General features: G+C 38.6%; 1 protein-coding gene across 4 annotated transcripts in view; it reads left to right on the top strand.

The window, feature by feature from the left end:
• The window catches only part of NSD1 (nuclear receptor binding SET domain protein 1), a 146,508-nt gene that overhangs the window by 65,543 nt on the left and 61,276 nt on the right, over positions 1 to 19,689 (top strand). For all 4 annotated transcript variants that reach the window (XM_028102646.2, XM_028102645.2, XM_028102648.2 and 1 more), the window contains exons 4-5: positions 8,529 to 8,701; positions 10,895 to 13,466. In XM_028102646.2, coding sequence (XP_027958447.1) covers positions 8,529 to 8,701; positions 10,895 to 13,466 — 2,745 coding nt within the window. The remainder of the gene's footprint in view (positions 1 to 8,528; positions 8,702 to 10,894; positions 13,467 to 19,689) is intronic.

Below are 19,689 nucleotides of genomic sequence, written 5' to 3'. Positions count from 1 at the left end.
TGAGACCTTGCATTATCTGAATACATTTTTATTCTCTTCGTACACTTGTTTGATAGTTTGGCTGGTATAAAACACTAGCCTGGAAATCATTTTTGCTCAATTTTATTTTATTTATTTATTTTTTTAAAGATTTTATTTATTTATTTGAGAGAGAGAGAGAGAGAAACAGCATGAGAGGGGAGAAGGTGAGGGAGAAGCAGGCTCCCCGCTGAGCCGGGAGCCCGATGCGGGACTCGATCCCGGGACTCCGGGATCATGACCTGAGCCGAAGGCAGTCGCCTAACCAACTGAGCCACCCAGGCGCCCCTATTTTTGCTCAATTTTAAAGGCATTGCTCCATCTTCTACTTCCAGAGTTGCTGTTAAATCATTTTGATTCTGGTATTTTTTCTGTGGCTTTTGTTCCTCTCTGATAGCTCACAGACTCTTCTGTTTGTTCCTGTAGTTCACAAGACTATACCTTGCTGTGAGTCATCCATTGTGGTAGGTACTTGGTGGACCCTTTTGATATGCAAATTTAGTTTATTTCTAGGGCATTTTCTTGAATTATTTCATTGATTATTTTCTTCCCTTTGTTTATTCTTTCCTGTAACTCTTACTCAGATACTGACTTTCCTGCACTGGACATCATAATTTTTTCTTTTTTGGGGGGGGGTACAGTTTTGTTTTGCTACTTGATAGTGAGTTCCTCAACTTCTGTCTTCAAACCCTTTTTTGAGTTTTACATTTCTGCTCTTATGTTCTTAATTTTTAAGGATTCCTTCTTTGTTCCTTTCATCTTATTTCATGAGTGCAATATCTTTTTCTTTTCTGAAGCTATTAATGATAGTTTCTGTGAAATTTTCTTCTGTACATAGTATGTTTCAAGTTCTTTTTTTTTTTTTTTTTTTCTCCTTTACTCTTTGTACCTTCTCTATTTTTTATGTTTGAGGCTTTCCTCAGATCTCTGTTCTGGATGAAAGAGCATATGGATACTTCTGAATGTGTGGAACTTGTTAACCTTTAATTTTCTTGTAGAGTGATTCCTTTCCCCCTCCCAATCCCTTGTCAGTAATATCTTCTCCATTTCTTTCTTGGCTTGGTAAGATTCCTCAGAGAAGAGTCTAGTCTTTTACCCGAAAAATAAGAATCTGGCTTCTCATATTCTGGGTGCTCAGTCAGGGAACTCAACTAGGTAGTTGTAGCATTCGGTGCATTCACTCATTTTTTGGTATTGCTATACTCCTGAGCTATGTTTGGTGTTGCTAGTCTAGAGTCTTTCTGTTTTACTCCCAACTAGTGGAAAAACCTCTAGTCTTCTACTGGGGGGGAGGGGAGAGGCAATGACAATGTGGTTTGGAATAGAGAAGGCTGCTTAACAGCTTTCAACCAGTTCTCTCTGTCTTTTTTTTTTTTTTAAGATTTTATTTATTTATTTGACAGAGAGACACAGCGAGAGAGGGAATACAAGCAGGGGGAGTAGGAGAGGGAGAAGCAGGCTTCCTGCCGAGCAGGGAGCCCGATGCGGGGCTCGATCCCAGGACCCTGGGATCATGACCTGAGCCAAAAGCAGACGCTTAACGACTGAGCCACCCAGGCGCCCCCAGTTCTCCGTGTCTTATCCTCTCAAACTCCAGACTTGTACCAGGTGTTGCCAGTTCCTGGGCCTTTTGATGGTATGTGGTATAGATAACAGCTGATTCTTGGTTTTACTCACTGAAAACTTAAAATTTGGCATTCTTAAATCTATTAAGATAGTTACCATTATACTAATCCATTTGCTTCCCAGCTTCCAGAACTATACATACCTGCACAGCTATGTAATTTACACTCAGTTATCCTTGTTCTCCCTGTCATTAATGGGCTTATTACTTGAAAATCTTTTTATTGTAGCTTTAGTGGAAATTAGGAGGGAAAGGAATTTAGAAATGTTTATTCAGTTCTTCATCTTGACCTGGAAATACTTTTTTTTTTTTTAAAGATTTTTATTTATTTATTTGACAGAGAGAGACACAGTGACAGAGGGGAACACAAGCAGGGGGAGTGGGAGAGGGAAAAGCAGGCTCCCCGCGGAGCAGGGAGCCTGATGGCGGGGCCCGATCCCAGGGCCCTGGGATCATGACATGAGACAAAGGCAGACGCTTAACGACTGAGCCACCCAGGCGCCCCTGACCTGGCAATACTCTTAACTTCATCTTGAACAGACTTTCAGCCAGTCTTGTTTTCAGATCTTTCTATACTATACTTTCTATACTTCTATTTCTAGGATACCCTTTGCAAAGCAATTGGGTAATCAGGTTGCTTCTTAGTTTTTCTCAGAGCTGGCCTGTTACTCAATTTTCTTTTAACTCTAATCACTATCTGACTTTGAACTTTGCCAGATTTTTATTGTTGTTTCTTTTCCAGTGCTTTGTCCTTTGTGTTTATTCTTTTTAAAATGTTTTTTTTTTTTAATTTATTTATTCATGAGAGAGAGAGGCAGAGGCAGAGGGAGAAGCAGGTTCCCTACTGAGCAGGGAGCCCGATGCGGGACTCGATCTCAGGACCCTGGGATCATGACCTGAGCCGAAGGCAGACGCTTAACCATCTGAGCCACCCAGGTGCCCCATTTTGTGTTTATTCTTTTTAAAAACTGCTTTTTCTGTGTTTTTTGGGGGCAGTTAGGGGGGAGCAAAACTAAACTAGAGTATTACTCTCATTCTTTAAAGATTTCTACTTTAACATTAATAATAGTTTTTAAAAAGATTCTTGATTTACTAGAGCAATGAATTACTGTGGCTCTTTGACTGAAGAGAACTAACATTTGAATAAACCTTTTGTTCAAAAAGCTGTACCTATGACTCTATCTGTGGCAGCTGTCATCTTCCCTTCATAACCATGATTGCAGGAACCATCAACTTTCTCCACTCTGGATGTGCTACTCACTTCTGAAAGCACTGAAATCACCCATTCTCTCCTTTTATTATACTAACCTTGCTCTATGCAGGGCCATTAGTTACCTGGTAATACAGTAGATAATAGTTTTTAATTTTATGGGCATTTGGTGCAGGGAAACACTCCCTTTCCTCCTAATATTTATCTCTCATCCTTGACTTTTGTGTTCTCTTGTTACAATAATCACTATTTTCACTAATTTTTTAAAAATTCCTTTTATTATCCTTTGCTGGATCCTCTTCTACATTGCTGTTGAATGTGGGTGATTCTTTTTTTTTTTTTTTTTAACTTTTCTCTCTCTTTAAATTTATTTCTTTAGTAACTCCGCACCCAATGTGGGGCTCAAACTCACGACCCCTAGATCAGTAGTTGCACGCTCTTTCAACTGAGCCAACCAGGAGCCCTCTTTTCTATTCTTTTTTGAATAGCAGTCTTATTAACTATGAGTTTTAACTGTTTTCGGTAAACTTAATTTATATACACAGTACTAGTGTTTCCCCAGGCTTCAAATCTGCTAGTCCAGCTGTGTACTTGAAACTTTCACTGGGATGTCCTTTAGGCACCTGAGCTTAGCTTATTTAAAACTGACATAATTATTTTCTTCCTCAGGCCAGTACTTTATTCATTTCCTGCTTTAGTGAATAGATGCCTGCCACCTAGTTATGTACCCCAAATAATGAGAAGTCACCCTTTTCTTCCTTCTTTGTGCCCTTATACCATCAGATCCTTTATTATGTATAGAACTTTTTTGAGATATAATTTACAGAGCATAAAATTCACCCCTTTAAAGTATACGATTCAATGAGTGGTTTTTCGTATATTCAGAGTTGAGTAACTACCATCTATAGTCAATTTTAGAACATATTCATCATCCCAAAAAGAAGCCTCATACCCTTTATCTACCCTCTCCCCAGTCTTCTCACCCCTTACACCTCTTTGCCCTAAGTAACAAGTAATATATTTTCTATCTCTACAGCTTTGCATATTCTGGACGTTTCATATAAATGGAATTATATACTGTGTGGTCCTTTATGACTACTTTCACTTAGCATAATGCTTTCAAAATCTATTCATGTATCAGTATTTCATTCTGTTTCATGGTAAATGTATTCCATTATATGGATAGACCACACTTTATTTATGAATTCATCAGTCAATGGACATTTGGACTGTTTCTACCTTATAGGTATTCAGAATAGTGCTACTGTGAATATTTGTTTATAAGTTTTAGTGTGGACATAATGTTTTCAAATCTTTTGAGTATATACCCAGGAGTAGAATTGCTGGCTCACATGTTAACTCTCTCTAGCTTTTTGAGGTACTGCCAGACTGTTTTGAAAAGCTGCTACACCAGTTCAGATGTCCACCCGCGTGAGGGTTCTAATTTCTCTACGTCCTCACTAATACTTGTTAATCTGACCTTTTTTCTGTTGTGCTAAAATATACGTAACAAATTTACCATTTTATTTTTTAAAAGATTTTATTTATATTTATTTGAGAGAGGAGGTGGTGGGGAGGGGAGGAGCAGAGGGAGAGAGACAAGCAGACTCGATGCAGAGCATGGAGCCTGACCTGGGGCTTAGTCCCACAACCCCAAGATCATGACCTGAGCCGATACCAGGAGCTGGATGTTTAACCAGCTAAGCCACCCAGGCACCCCACAAATTTACCATTTTAAACCATTAAAAAAAAAAAGATTTATTTATTGGAGGGGGGCAGAAGGAGAGGGAGAGAGTCTCAAGTGGACTCTGTGCTGAGTGTAGAGCCCGACATGGGCTCCCATCTCAAGACCCTGAGATCATGACCTGAGCCGAAACCAAGAGTTGGACCCTCAACCAGCTGTGCTACCCAGGCACCCCATTTTAACCATTTTTAAGTGTACAGTTTAGTGGCATTAAATACATACACATGATTGTGCAATTATTACCATTACACATATCCAGAACCTTCTCATATTTTTACACTGAAAATCCGTACCCATTTGATAAGAACTTTTAGCCCCTGATCAATACTATTCCACTTCTTTCTCTAAGAATTTTACTATTCTAGGTACCCCATATAAGTAGAATTATACAATATTTGTTAATTTGTGTCTGGCTTATTTCACTTAGCATAATGTCTTTATTAAAGTTCATCCATGTGTCAGTATTTCATACATTTTCAAGGCTGGTAATATTCCAATGTATGTATATACCACATTTTGTTCATCCTTCAGTGGGCATTTGGGTTCTTTCCGTGTTTTGGCTGATGTGAATAACACTGCTATGAACATGGTGTTCAAATATCTGTTCTGACTTCTTTTTTTTTAAGTTTTATGTTTATTTAAGTAATCTCTATACCCAACATGAGGCTTGAACTCACAACCCCAGCCAAGATGAAGAGCTCATGCTCTTCCACCTGAGCCAGGCAGGCACCCTTCTGACTTTTTATTACTTGTCAAATCCTTTTGTTTTGTCTTTAAATTTTTTTTTAAGATTTTATTTATTTATTTGGCAGTATATAAGCAGGAGGAGCAGTAGGGAGAGGGAGAAGCAGGCTCCCCCTGAGCAGAGAGCTGGACATGGGGCTTGATCCCAGGACCCTGGGATCACGACCCAAGCTGAAGGCAGATGCTTAACCAACTGAGCCATCCAGGCGCCCCTAAAAAAAATTTTTTTTTTTTTCAAATTTTGTTTTTTTGATTCCCAGTGTTAGTACCTTAGTTTAGGTTCTAGTCATCTCGCTTATACAGTATTTTGGTAATCTCTGGTCTACTGAGTCTTCTGTCTGTTTCCTCTTGAATGTGTTATTCCAAGGTCAAGGAGATTTATATTTCTAAGACCCAAAACTGAGCCTGTGGTCCCACAGTTTAAATGAGGGTCCTCAATGCCAAGAGCTTACACAATGGTCAGGCTCTTAACATGGCATCAAGCTCTTTCAGGTGTAGCCACTGCTTACCTAAGTTTTTGTGATTTAGTGTTCTGAACTACTTTTAGTTCTCAGCTGTTTGTTTATTCATTCATGCCTTTGAAAGTTCTGGGCTTTCATACTGTAATTCTCTCCTTAACAAATTATTTACCTTTAGAAATTCTGCTCAGGTGTCCCATTTGTCCTCCAGTTAATGATCTGCACTTTTTTTTTGGTTCCATTTATTTATTTGAGAGAGCTAGAAAGCATGCACGTGGGTGAGGGGAGGGGCAGAGGGGAGGGAATTTTCAAACTGACTCCCCGCTGAGCATGGGGGCGGGGGGGCCTTGATCCCAGGATTTGAGATCATGACCTGAACTGAAATCAAGAGTCGGCTGCTTACACGACTGAGCCATCCAGGTGCCAGAATGATCTCCACTTTTTAATGTTATTTTTAAAAAGTGAATGTTTGGTTAAGGGGTCTACTCCTGATTTTGGCTCACATCATGAGATCAAGACCCATGTTGGGGCTCCATGGTCAGCATGGAGTCTGCTTAAAAAATGCTTTCTCCCTCTCTCTGCTCCTCCCTCCATTCTTGCTCTGCTCTCTCTCTCTCTCTCATAAATAAATAAATCTTTAAAAAAATAAAGATAATAAAATGTTTATGCTACTGTAATTACCATATTCTTTTTACCATAATCTATTTGTATATGTCTTACCCACCAGGCAGTTAAGTTTCTTTTTTGTCCTCTTTAGTGCTGGCACATCATAAGTGTTCAGGCTGTGTTGATTGAATTTACTTAATTATGGGAGAATTATGTACTTCTCAAATTGACCTTCTGAACTACTATATAGGTACATATATATCTCATCAATTTTAATCCCCCTTTATAGGTGGTTTCTACGGAAGGATTTAATTTAATAGGTTGAGACTAAGCCTGACTAAGGAGTTTAGTGTTTTCATAGAACTTACTTTTGAAATGGATTAAAAATCAAAATTCAACCAGGTTGTAATTTTATTATTAAGCACTATTTTTGTAGAAAAATAGCCATTTCAACTAAAGTTTATGAAAGCTTATAGGTACTCTTCTTTCTCTGGTTGTATAGTTTTGAAATTAGCATTTGTAAAGAAGCTGCCTTTGAAATTTACTTGATATTTTGGCTACTCTTCCAATTACTGTGGATACCTGAGTTTTGACAGTATTTACAGCTCTTTATACTTGTTCTAATATTGAGTTTATACATCTCCCCTCCCCTTTCTTTTCTTTTTCTTTTCCTTTCTTTTCCTATTCTGAAGGAAGTAGATTTTTCCTGTTTTTTATTCAAAGAGATGTTTGGATTCTTTTTTTGTTTTTTTAAAAAATGGTTAAGAGGATTAGATGTGAGTTCCTATGTAAGTGAATTTTTATATTAGATGATTTCCTTTTCTAAATAAAGGCCAATTATTACACATTGTAAAAAAGAAAACATTATTACACATTGTGTAGTCCTGATATATTTCTTTTGTGACCCATTTTTTACTGGTATGAAAAATGCCGAAATGTAAATTTGATTATAATCTTTTCTAGACAAGATCTGTATTTTATTTTTGTTAGTTGTATGTTTAGAACTTTGGACAACTAAGAAACTATAGGATAACTGGATTTCTTGTTTTTTATTGCTCTCGGGATTTCCTTTTTTGCTTTAAATTTCTGTGTTTTGAAATATCAGGTTCTGCTTTTTCTGCAAAGCCAATGTTTCATTCTGAATTTGCCCTCTCTGAAGTTATTCTATTTACCATGTGTATAAAAGGGGTATTATACTACTTATTTCATAGAGTTGGTTGTTGTGAAGGCTAAGAATCCATGCAAAACACCTAGTGTAAGTGAGTGCCTAGTCCATAGTTGCCATTCTGTAAATGTTAGCACATCATACATGGCAAGGCGTTGAAGCATTTTTTTCCTCCCTTATGTTTTAGCATAGTGTTTTAAAATTTGTTTGGTGGGGCGCCTGGGTGGCTCAGCCATTAAGCGTCTGCCTTCAGCTCGGGTCATGATCTCAGGGTCCTGGGATTGAGCCCCACATCGGGCTCCCTGCTCCATGGGAAGCCTGCTTTTCCCTCTCCCACTCCACTTGCTTGTGTTCCCTCTCTCGCTATGTCTCTCTCTGTCAAATAAATAAAATGTTAAAAAAAAAATTTGGTGGTTCTAATTGAATATTATATTTGTGGTGTTGTAGCTTATTAAATGCCCTTTGTATTTTCTGGTAACAATGGTATAAGACTTTATAGACTGAGGATAAAAGGAACTTAGTTGATTGATTAGTCAATCATAGAACAAATTGATATATCAATCGCATATCACCAAACCAAACCACTGAAGTTGTTTCATAATCTCTTACGCATTTTCTTGCCACATGGATTGAATATTTAAAATTCCCCCCTCTGACCTCTTCTTTTTTTAAATAAGATTTTATTTATTTATTTGACAGAGAGACAGCGAGAGAGGGAACACAAGCAGGGGGAGTGGGAGAGGGAGAAGCAGGGATCCCGATGCGGGGCTTGATCCCAGGACCCCAGGATCATGACCTGAGCCGAAGGCAGACACTTAATGACTGAGCCACCCAGGCGCCCCTCTCTCTCTTTTTGTTTTTTAAGTAGAGATTTCTTTGGCAGTGGTGGTATGGCTGTTCTCTTGAAGATGAACAGTCATCGTTTAAAAGTAATGACACTGGTTCTTATTTTTATCTAGTTTCAAACCGGAGGCCCTATCGACAGTACTACGTGGAGGCTTTTGGGGACCCTTCAGAGAGAGCCTGGGTGGCTGGAAAAGCAATCGTCATGTTCGAAGGCAGACATCAATTTGAAGAGCTACCTGTTCTTAGGAGAAGAGGGAAGCAAAAAGAAAAAGGATATAGGCACAAGGTAAAGAAATAAAGCCTCTCTAATTATTTTCTTTGGGCAGGGAAGAGGCAAAGAAGAAGTCTTATATTATTTAAATATAAGTTATTTCCTTTGGTAGTAGGATATTTGTGAGAAAGTAAATGAAAGCAATGTTTTTCCTGGGGTGAAATTGGGCTAGCCTTTCATATATTTACACTCAGTTTTTTGAGAAATAATTTCAGATAACTTTTGCCATGTCACTGAGATATGACAGTATAAAATGACACGACCAGTCTTCTTTGTTCATATCTTTTGTAAGAAGAAAATGATCCTTGAAATGAAATATTCTACTTCTCACTCTCTGGATTAATTATTTCTCTTAAAAATGAGAGAGATAAAACTAAACATTTTTGTTTGTTGTCTTGGGTTTTTGTTTGTTTTTATTTTCATCTGGTGCTCATCATAGACAAATGCAGTCCTTAATCCCTATCACCTACTTCACCCATCCTCCTCCAGGTAACCATCAGTTTTTCTCTGTAGTTTAAAGAGTCTGTTTATTTGTTTGTCTTTCTGTCTCTTTTTGCCCCTTTGCTCTTTTGTTTCTTAAATTACACATATGAATAAAATAATACGGATCTGTCTCTCTCTGACTGACTTATTTCACTTAGCACTGTACTCTGTAGCCCTATCCAAGTTGTCGCAAATGGTGTTGTTTTGGTTTTTGTTTGTGGTTGTTAATACTTAAAGTTGCAGTTTCAGCCCAGTTATGTTTTAATAAAGAATATTGTGTTTTTGTTCTATTTGATGTTTTGTGTTAAAGTTGGGTGAATAAAATTTTGGTTTATTTCTTTTAATATTCCTTTGTAGTTAATTCTGGAAGGTGAAATAGTTCCTGTTAGGTTGGTGTTTCAGGCTTTTCTGTGTATAAATACTTAATAATCGTTATTAGGATAAGTTAGAGTCATTATGCAGTCCCGTCTGTTTCTTAGTTGAATTCTCTGAGGATTAGTGTCTTCATCTTTAAAACTAGTGTAATAATATGTGCACTAGAACTGTTGGAAGAATTAGAAATAATGATGAATATTTAATATGTCATAAGTTTGATGCCCTAAAACAACTAGTATATGTTATTGTTATGATGAAGGAGGCTTACTGCATCAGTTCCAATACTTTGGGTGGTTGGTGGTAGGGAGGTGTTAAGAGTTTTTGTGTCAAGCCTTTAATGTAGCTTAACCAACCCCCTTTTCAAAGGAGTTCAGTAGGGCTTTCAGATTCTGGAAAGTTGTTTTACTCTTGTCACAGTTATGAGAATTAATGAATGTGTGTTTGTGTGTAAAATAAATTAAATGGTCAGCTCATTGCTTTATAAGAGGAGGTTACCTTTCCAGTGACCTGAATTTTTACATGCTCAGTGGAACATCCCTTTTATAAGTATTAAAGTATAGTTGGCTAATAGTTAGACCCTTGACTAATAATGATTGTATGAAGCCAAGGAGGGAACTAAGAGTTTGAAAAATTAGTTATATTTCACAGAGCATCAGTGTCTCCATCTGTGAGGAATCAAGAAAGGCACATATGTAATACCCAAGGTGTTTTGGTGTCTCTGGACAACATGACTCAGCCCAGGAGACTGCTTGGTTATAATCCAGATTTTATGTAACATGTATAGAATAATCAGATACATCACCAGAAATAAAGGGGCCTAGGGAGAACCAGAGGTTCAAATTTAGGGTCTCCTAGGGTAGATCTGACCTCATTTCTCCTATCCTCATTTTTCCATGTTCATCTTTTTTAGCCTTTTGCTTTCTCATACAACTGAGCAAGTGCTTGGCCTTCGTAAGTCAGGAAGAAAATAAATCCTTATTTTAAAGTGTGGAGGGGTAAATAGGAAGGGTCTGATTATTCCTTGATTTAGTAATGTAATGTTGATTAGTAATGCAGTCCTAGTTATGGTCCCCTCTTTTGTAGAGGAGGGAGAGCAGAGGATGTGTGGGATTAATCTTTCTTCTAATGACAGATCTTAGTGGTAGAAGTAGATTCAAAGAATCCCCCATTGTTTACTTAGGCTCTGGATGAAAAATGGGTGCTAACCACCTGGCTGGTACCATAAAAGTACCTTGAAGAAGTTACAAGGCTTGGAAAGGCTTCTTATTTAAGAGGTCTTTACTGATCATCTCTCTATTCCCTTTTGTATTTATTTGATAAGTGATAATCTTTTTTTCCTTTAAATTTAAGGTTCCTCAGAAAATTTTGAGTAAATGGGAAGCCAGTGTTGGTCTTGCTGAACAGTATGATGTTCCCAAAGGGTCAAAGAACCGAAGATGTGTCACCAGTTCAATCAAGTTGGACAGTGAGGAGGACATGCCATTTGAGGACTGTACAAATGATCCTGAATCAGAACATGACCTGTTACTTAATGGCTGCTTGAAATCTCTGGCTTTTGACTCTGAACATTCTGCAGATGAGAAGGAAAAGCCTTGTGCTAAGTCTCGAGCCAGAAAGAGTTCTGATAATCCAAAAAGGACTAGTATGAAAAAGGGCCACATGCAATTTGAAGCACATAAGGAAGAACGAAGGGGAAAGATTCCAGAGAACCTTGGCCTAAACTTTATTTCTGGGGATGTATCTGATAAGCAGGCCTCTAATGAACTTTCCAGGATAGCAAACAGCCTCACAGGGTCCAACACTGCCCCAGGAAGTTTCCTGTTTTCTTCTTGTGCGAAAAACACAGCAAAGAAAGAATTTGAGACTTCAAATTGTGACTCTTTACTGGGCTTGTCTGAGGGTGCCTTGATCTCTAAACGTTCTGGGGAGAAGAAGAAACTCCAACGAGGTTTGGTGTGTAGTTCAAAAGTGCAGCTCTGTTACATTGGAGCAGGTGATGAAGAAAAGCGAAGTGATTCCATTAGTATCTGTACCACTTCTGATGATGGAAGCAGTGATCTGGATCCCATAGATCACAGTTCAGAGTCTGATAACAGTGTCCTTGAAATTACAGATGCTTTTGATAGAACAGAGAATATGTTATCTGTGCAGAAAAATGAAAAGGTAAAGTATACTAGGTATCCTGCCACAAACACTAAGATAAAAGCAAAGCAGAAGTCCCTCATTACTAACTCACATACAGACCACTTAATGGATTGTACTAAGACAGCAGAGCCTGGAACTGAGACATCTCAGGTTAATCTCTCTGATCTTAAAGTATCTACTATTGTCCGCAAACCCCAATCGGATTTTAGAAATGATGGTTTCTCTCCAAAATTCAACACACCATCAAGCATTTCCAGTGAGAACTCACTAATAAAAGGTGGGTCTACAAATCAAGCTCTATTACATTCAAAAAGCAAACAGCCCAAGATCCGAAGTATAAAGTGCAAACATAAAGAAAATCCAGTTGTAGTGGAACCTCCAGTTACAAATGAGGACTGCAGTTTGAAATGCTGTTCTTCTGATACCAAAGGCTCTCCTTTGGCCAGCATTTCCAAAAGTGGGAAAGTGGATGGGCTAAAACTACTGAGCAACATGCATGAGAAAACCAGGGATTCAAATGACATAGAAACAGCAGTGGTGAAACATGTTCTGTCAGAGTTGAAGGAACTCTCTTATAGATCCTTAAGTGAAGATATGAGTGACTCTGGAACATCAAAGCCATCAAAACCATTACTTTTTTCTCCTGCCTCTGGTCAGAATCATATACCTATTGAACCAGACTACAAATTCAGTACATTGTTAATGATGTTAAAAGATATGCATGATAGTAAGACCAAGGAGCAACGGTTAATGACTGCTCAGAACTTGGTCTCTTATCGGAGTCCTGGTCTTGGGGACTGTTCTACGAGTAGTCCTGTAGGTGCATCTAAGGTCTTGGTTTCAGGAAGCTCCACTCACAGTTCAGAAAAAAATGGAGATGGCACTCAGAACCCAGTCCGTCCTAGCTCTAGTGGGGGTGACTCTGCAGTGTCTGGAGAGTTGTCTGTATCTGTACCTGGCTTAGTGTCTGACAGAAGAGACGTCTCTGCTTCTGGTAAAAGTCGTTCAAACTGCGTTACTAGGCGCAACTGTGGGCGATCAAAACCATCATCTAAATTGCGAGATAGTTTTTCAGCCCAGTTGGGAAAGAACACATTGAACCGTAAAGCCTTAAAGACAGAGCGCAAAAGAAAACTCAACCGACTTCCAGCTGTAACTCTTGAGGCTGCACTGCAGGGAGACAGAGCAAGTGGAGGTTCAGAGAATGGTTCCTCAAGAGGTGGGCTAGAAGACCCTGGTAAAGAGGAACCCCTTCAGTTAATGGGCCATTTAACAAGTGAAGACAGTGCCCATTTTTCCAGTGTTCATTTTGATAACAAAGTCAACCAGTCTGACTCTGATAAAATTCCTGAGAAAGCCCCCTCTTTTGAAAACAGAAAAGGCCCAGAGGTGGATACTGAAATGAACAGTGAGAATGATGAACCCACTAGTGTAAATCAAGCGGTGCCTAAAAAGCGGTGGCAGCGTTTAAACCAAAGGCGCACTAAACCTCGGAAGCGCACTAACAGATTTAGGGAGAAAGAAAACTCTGAGGGTGCCTTTGGGGTTTTGCTTCCAGCTGACCCCGTAAAGAAGGGGGATGAGTTTCCAGAGCATAGACCCCCTACTTCAACAAACATACTAGAGGATACACTGGCAGATCCCAATCATGCCAGCCGCTTAGATTCAGTTGGACCACAGTTGAATGTTTGTGATAAATCCAGTGCCAGCATTGAAGAGATGGAAAAAGAGCCGGGAATTCCCAGTTTGACACCCCAGCCTGAACTCCCTGAACCAGGTAAGGACTCCTGACAATGATAAGGATTAGAGAAGTAGTGGTGATAATGTTACCCTTCTGAAGTTGGCCTATTTTGATGGAAGGGCTAAGTGTAAATTGGGAGGAAAGTACTATCACTTGAAGAAAGAGCTTTATGTACAAGATCTGAATTTTGAGGGCCAGGTTTCCATATACTTTCAGAAATTATGTTTACCAGAAGCTCTCTCTCTCTCTTTTTTTAAATTTTATTTATTGAGTTAGAGTGAGAGAGCGAGCACAGGAAGGGGAGCAACAGGCAGAGGGAGAAGTAGACTCCCCACTGAGCAGAGAGCACAGAGAGCAAGCCCCGATATGGGGCTTGATCCCAGTACCCTGGGATCATGACCTGAGCCGAAGGCAGACGCTTAACCAACTGAGCTACCCCCAGGTGTCCCAAACCCACGACCTTTTTAAATCTATGAAACTTTTTGGGACTCAGTCTGGCATTGCAGGTAATTGAGAGGCTCTGAGCCCAAAATTTAAGTATAGTTATTAGTTTACAGAAAGTGAATAGATTTTATTGAATGTTAGGCTTCCTTTACCACAGTTTAAGGAAGGTTCATTGATGATGTAGACAAAAGGGACGTTTGCTTTTGGGAAAAAGAAAGTGTTCTGTAGTACTTATTTGAAGGCTTTAGATGTCTTAACTTCCCTTCTGTAACAAGGTTTGAGAACAACAAAAAACTGAAGTACCAGGGTATCTTACCTAAGCAGCAGAAGAAAAACAGCAGAAGTCTTTCAAGATATTAATATTACATACAATATAATTGTTGAGGGTAAAACTGACTATCCTTAAACATAAGATTCTCAAAATTGTTTACCATAGTAGATTTTGTTTTCTAACAGCTTTATTGAGATATAACTCATGTACCATGAAATATCCATCAGTTTAAAGTTTATACTTCAGTGGTTTTTTTCATAGAATTGTACAATCATCAACACAAACAATTTTGGAATATTTCCTCACCCAGGAAAGAAACATAGTACCCTTTATTAACCTCCCTTCATTTCTCCCCAATCTGTAGATTTTCCTGTCCTGTACATTTCATGTTAATGGAATCATACAATATGTGGTACTTTAGTGTTTGGTTCTTTTAAGTTAGCATGTAGCAATGCTTTATTTTTATTGTGGTAAAAAATATATAAATTTACCTTCTGAACAAGTTTATACAGTATTACTGTATATACATTGTTGTACAGTAGATCTCTAGAACTTTTTCATCTTGTATGTCTGAAACTATACTCAACTGAACAATTCTGTTTCCTTTTCCCCCACCCCCTGGCAACCACCATTCTCTTTCTGTTTTTATGAGTTGGATCACTTGAGATATCTCATGTAAATGGAATCATGTACTATTCATCTTTTTGAGATTGGATTATTTCACTTAGCCTAATGTCCTCAAGTTTCATCCATGTTTTAGCATATGACACAATTTCTTTCTTTCTTGAAGCTGAATAATAGTCTGTTGTATGTACATACCATATTTTTTTTATTCATCTATCAGCAGATATTTAGGATTAGACATTTAAGTTGCCTCTATCTTGGCTATTATGAATAAGACTGCTTTGAACATGGGTGTGCAAATATCTCTTTGAGGTCACATTTTAAGTTCTTTTAGACGTATTCCAGAAATTGGAGTGGATCATATAATTCTATTTTTAGTATTTTGAGGAAACTCCATACTGTTTTCCATAGTGGCTACACCATTTTAAAATCCTACCAACAGTGCGCTTAGTGTTTCACTTTCCTCACATCCTCACCAGCACTTGTTATTTATTTTTTTTATAGTGGCCATCCTAACAGGTGTAAGGTGATAGCTCATTATGGTTTTTGATTTGCATTTCCCTAATGATTAGTGATGTTGAGGATCTTTTCATATGCTTGTTGGCCATTGGTATACCTTCTTTGAAAAAAATGTCTCTCCAGGTCCTTTGACCATTTTTGAATTGGGTTGTTTTGTTACTGAGTTGTAGGATTTCTTTGTTTCTTTCTTTCTACCTGCCTTCCTTTCTTTTTTCTTCTTTATTCCCCCTTATTTGATATATGGTTTGCAGACATTTTCTTTCATTTTGTAGGTTGTCTTTTCACTATGTTAATTGTTTCTTTGCTATGCAGAAGATTTTAAGTTTGATGCAGTCCAATTCATCTATTTTTGCTTTTGTTATCTCTGCTTTTGGTATCCTATCAAATAAATCATTGCTCATTCCAGTCATGAATCAAATCTTTTCCCTTGTTTTCTTCTGGAGTGTTATAGTTTCAGATCTTAGATTTAGGTTTTTGATCCATTTTGAGTTAATTTTTGTAAATGGTGTAAGATAAGGATCCATCTTTCTTTTGCATGTGGATATCCACTTTTCCCAGCACCATTATTGATGAGACCATCCTTTCCCCATTGTGTAGTCTTAGCGTACTGGTCAAAGATAATTTGACCATACACTTAGTGTTTATTTCTGTGTTCTCCATTTTGTTGACCTATATGTCTGTCATTATGGCAATATCATATTAGAATGTAGCTTTATAATATATTTTGAAGAAATGATGTATTCTTTGCCAAGATTGTTTTTGGCTGTTTGGTGTACATTAAGATTCCATGTGAATTTAGGATTTTTTTCCTGTTTTGGCAAAAAATGCCATTGGGATTTTGGTAGGAAGTGCCTGGCTGTCTCAGTCGGTGGAACATGTGACTTTTGATCTCAGGGTCGTGTGTTCAAGCCACATATTGGGCCTACAGCTTACTTTAAAAAAAATGTTGAGGGACACCTGAGTGGTTCAATGGGTTAAGCATCCCAACTCTTGGTTTTGGCTCAGGTTATGATCTCATGGGTTGTGAGATGGAGCACTGTCATTGTGCTTTGCACATAGCTGGGAGTCTGCTTGAAGATTATCTCCTTCTGGCCCTTCCCCCCACTCATATGCGCATGTGTTGTCTTGCTCTCTCTAAAATAAATCTTTAAAAAAAAGTGTTGAATTTCTGCATCAGTTGAGATAGTCATGTGATTTTCTTCATTTTGGTAACATTTGTATTACATTCATTTTTTTATATGTTGAATCATCTTTCCATCCCAGGGGTGAATCTCACTTGGTCATGGTGTATTGAATTCAGTTTGCTAATATTTGTTGAGGATTTTTGCAGCAATGTTCATAAGGAATATTGGTTTACAATTTTTTTTTTTTTTAAGTGTATTTGTCTTTGGTATCAGAGTAATGCTCACCTCTTAAAATGAGTTTGGAAATGTTCTCTCCTTCTCAGTTTTTTGGAAGAGTTTGAAAAGGTTTGGCATTAATTCTTTTTTAGATGCTTGGTAGATTTCTCCAGTGAAGCCATCTCATCCTAGGCTTTTCTCACTTGGGAGGTTTTTGATGACTGATTTAATCTCCTTACTAATTCCTAATTCAAATTTTCTATTTGTTCATGATTCAGTCTTGGTTATGTTTCTAGAAATTTATCCATTTCTTCTAGATTACCCAGTTTGTTGGCATGCAGTTGTTCATAGTAGTCTCTTGTAATTCTTTTGCTTCTATGGTATCAGTTGAAATGACTCTTCTTTATTTATTTATTTTTTTAATGACTCTTCTTTAATTTCTGGTTTTAGTTGTCTTTTTTTCCTTAATGTAGCTAAGGACTTTCTAATTTTATTGATCATTAAAAAAATCAGTGCTTAGTCTTGATATTTTTAATTTTCTGTTTTATTTCTGCTCTAATATTTATTATTTCCTTCCTTCTGCTAACTGTGGGTTTATTCTTATTCCTTGAAGTGTAAAACTTAGGTTGTTGATTTGAGATCTTTTTTATTTTTTTCTTAAAGATTTTATTTATAAGAGAGAGCAAGCAGGGGGGAGAGGGAGAGGGATAAGCAGACTCCACACTGAGAAAGAACCCAATGCGGGACTCGATCCCAGAACCCTGGGATCATGACCTGAGCTGAAGGTAGATGCTTAACTGACTGAGCCACCCAGGCGCCCTGGAATCTTTTTTCTTAATGTAGGTGCTTCCTGCTATACACTTCTCTGTTAGTACTTACTTTACTGGATCCCATAAGTTTAGGTATATTGTATTTTCATATTTGTTTGAAGATATATTCTAATTTTTCTTGGGACTTCTCCAACACACTGGTTGTGCAGGAGTTTGTTGATTTCCATGTATTTGTGAATTTTCTAGTTTTCCAACTGCTAGAGTTCCAGCCTATTGTGATTGGAAAAGATAACATGGTATGATTTCAGTCTTAAATTTGTAAGACTTGATTTGTGGTCTGTCGTGATTTCACGGAAAACAGTTCATGTGTGCTTAAGAAGAATGTGTATTTTGCTGCTATAAGGTGGAATGAGTGTTCCGTATATTAGGTTCATTTGATAAATAGTGATATTCAGATTCTCTGATCTTTTATTGATCTTCTGTCTGGTTGTTATATCCATTATTGAAAGCCAGATATTGTACTCCACTGTTATTTCCCCTGTCAATTCTGTCAGTGTTTGCTTCATATATTTGGGTGCTCTGCACATATATTTATATTTGTTATCTTCCAAAGTATGTGGGGTTTTTTTTGTTTGTTTGTCTTCAGAGAGGGTGCTGGGTGGGGGTGCCGAGGGAGAGGGAGAGAAGATTCTTAAGCAGTCTCCATGCCCAGCATGGAGCCAGATAGGGGCTTGATCTCACAACCCTGAGAACACGACCTGAGCTGAAATCTAAAGCCGCATGCTTAACCACCCGAGACACCCAAGGCCCTTCTGGAGATTTATTTCAACCCTTTGATTAGGGCCAAGTTTCCCTGTTTTCTTTTTGTGCTTGGTGATCCCCCCCGCCCCGAGTTTTATGCATTTGAATAACAACCACTTCAAGTCTTTTTTTTTTTAATATTTATTTATTTATTTGACAGAGAGTGACACAGGGAGAGAGGGAACACAAGCAGGGGGACTGGGAGAGGGAGAAGCAGGCTTCCCTCCAAGCAGCAGCCCGATGCGGGGCTCGATCCCAGGACTCTGGGATCATGACCTGAGCTGAAGGCAGACGCTTACCGACTGAGCCACCCAGGCACCCCAACCACTCCTAGTCTTTAGGGATTGGCTTCAGACATGGAAAGGCTTTCACCAATCACCTCAGCTGGATATTCTAGGGACCTCGATCCTTTTTTTGGAGGGTGGGCTTCTCTGGGCTTGTATTTGTAATTTCCTAATTAGGGAATTCTGCCATTTCTTTTTCAGGGGCTTGTAATCTTGCTCCCTCTAGGGTTTTTTTTTTTTGCAGTACTGGAGGTTTGCTTGTGTTACTGCAACAGTCTTCCCACTGTTTTCTTTCTCAGTGGCTCCCAGGTATACAAAGAGTACTGGCTCCCCATTTGCTCTCAAAAGCAGGCAAGGCATATACTAGTCCCTTGGCCAGTTCTCCAGAAATCCAGATTGCCAAATGCTGGCTCTGCTCTTTAACCTTTTTTTGTAGAAAGAAGAATAAAGTTTAGGACCTTCTCCTGATTTCATCAAACTGTGCTGGCCTTTGACTACCTCACTGCAAGCCATCTGGTTCCTCAGCAAGTTGCCCATTCTCTGCCTTGTTTTCAGCAGCCTTCAGGAATCCAAACCGTGTGGGTTCTGTTAGTGGTCCCAGTCATGTTAGACAGTCTGATCTCTTGGGCAGCCCTGTGAAAATCTGGTATGTTGGCCACAATCTCCCCATCCCCAAATCCCACTCCCCATCCATGAGGGGAGCTCATCTGTGCCTGCATTGGGAGTGGAAGTCTCATATAACGTAAATTTGCTCTTTTTTTAAGCCATTTCGATCTTATAGTTCTTGACTTTGAACTTGCCTGGGGGTACTGCAACTTCCTAACTGGTTTCTAGAGTACTCAAAGCTATTTTGATGTGTCCATTGTTACTCTGGTGTCCCTGTGAGGGCAATTGTGTACGGGCTCCAGTTCTGCCATCTTGCTGTTGTCACTCTTTCTTCATGTCTTTTTTTTTTTTTTTTAAGATTTATTTATTTTGAGAGTGCGTGCGCATGCGTGCAGAAGCAGGAGGGGCAGAGAGAGAGAGAGAAACTCCAAGGAGACTTGGGCTGAGTGCAGAGCCCAGTGCAGGGCTCCATCCCATAACCCTGAGATCACAACCTGAGCCGAAACTAAGAGTCGGATGCTTAACTGACTATGCCACCCAAGCCATCCCTGTTTCATGTCTTTTTTTTTTTTTTTTAAGATTTTTATTTATTTATTTAAC

Source organism: Eumetopias jubatus, unplaced genomic scaffold, assembly GCF_037043125.1.
Source record: "Eumetopias jubatus isolate StellerSeaLion01/CBP00866 unplaced genomic scaffold, mEumJub1_p1.0 scaffold_5, whole genome shotgun sequence".
In the NCBI taxonomy this organism is placed as follows: Eukaryota; Metazoa; Chordata; class Mammalia; order Carnivora; family Otariidae; genus Eumetopias; species Eumetopias jubatus.
The sequence above is the reverse complement of the archived record's forward strand: the minus strand, read 5'-3'. Positions and strand labels throughout refer to the sequence as shown.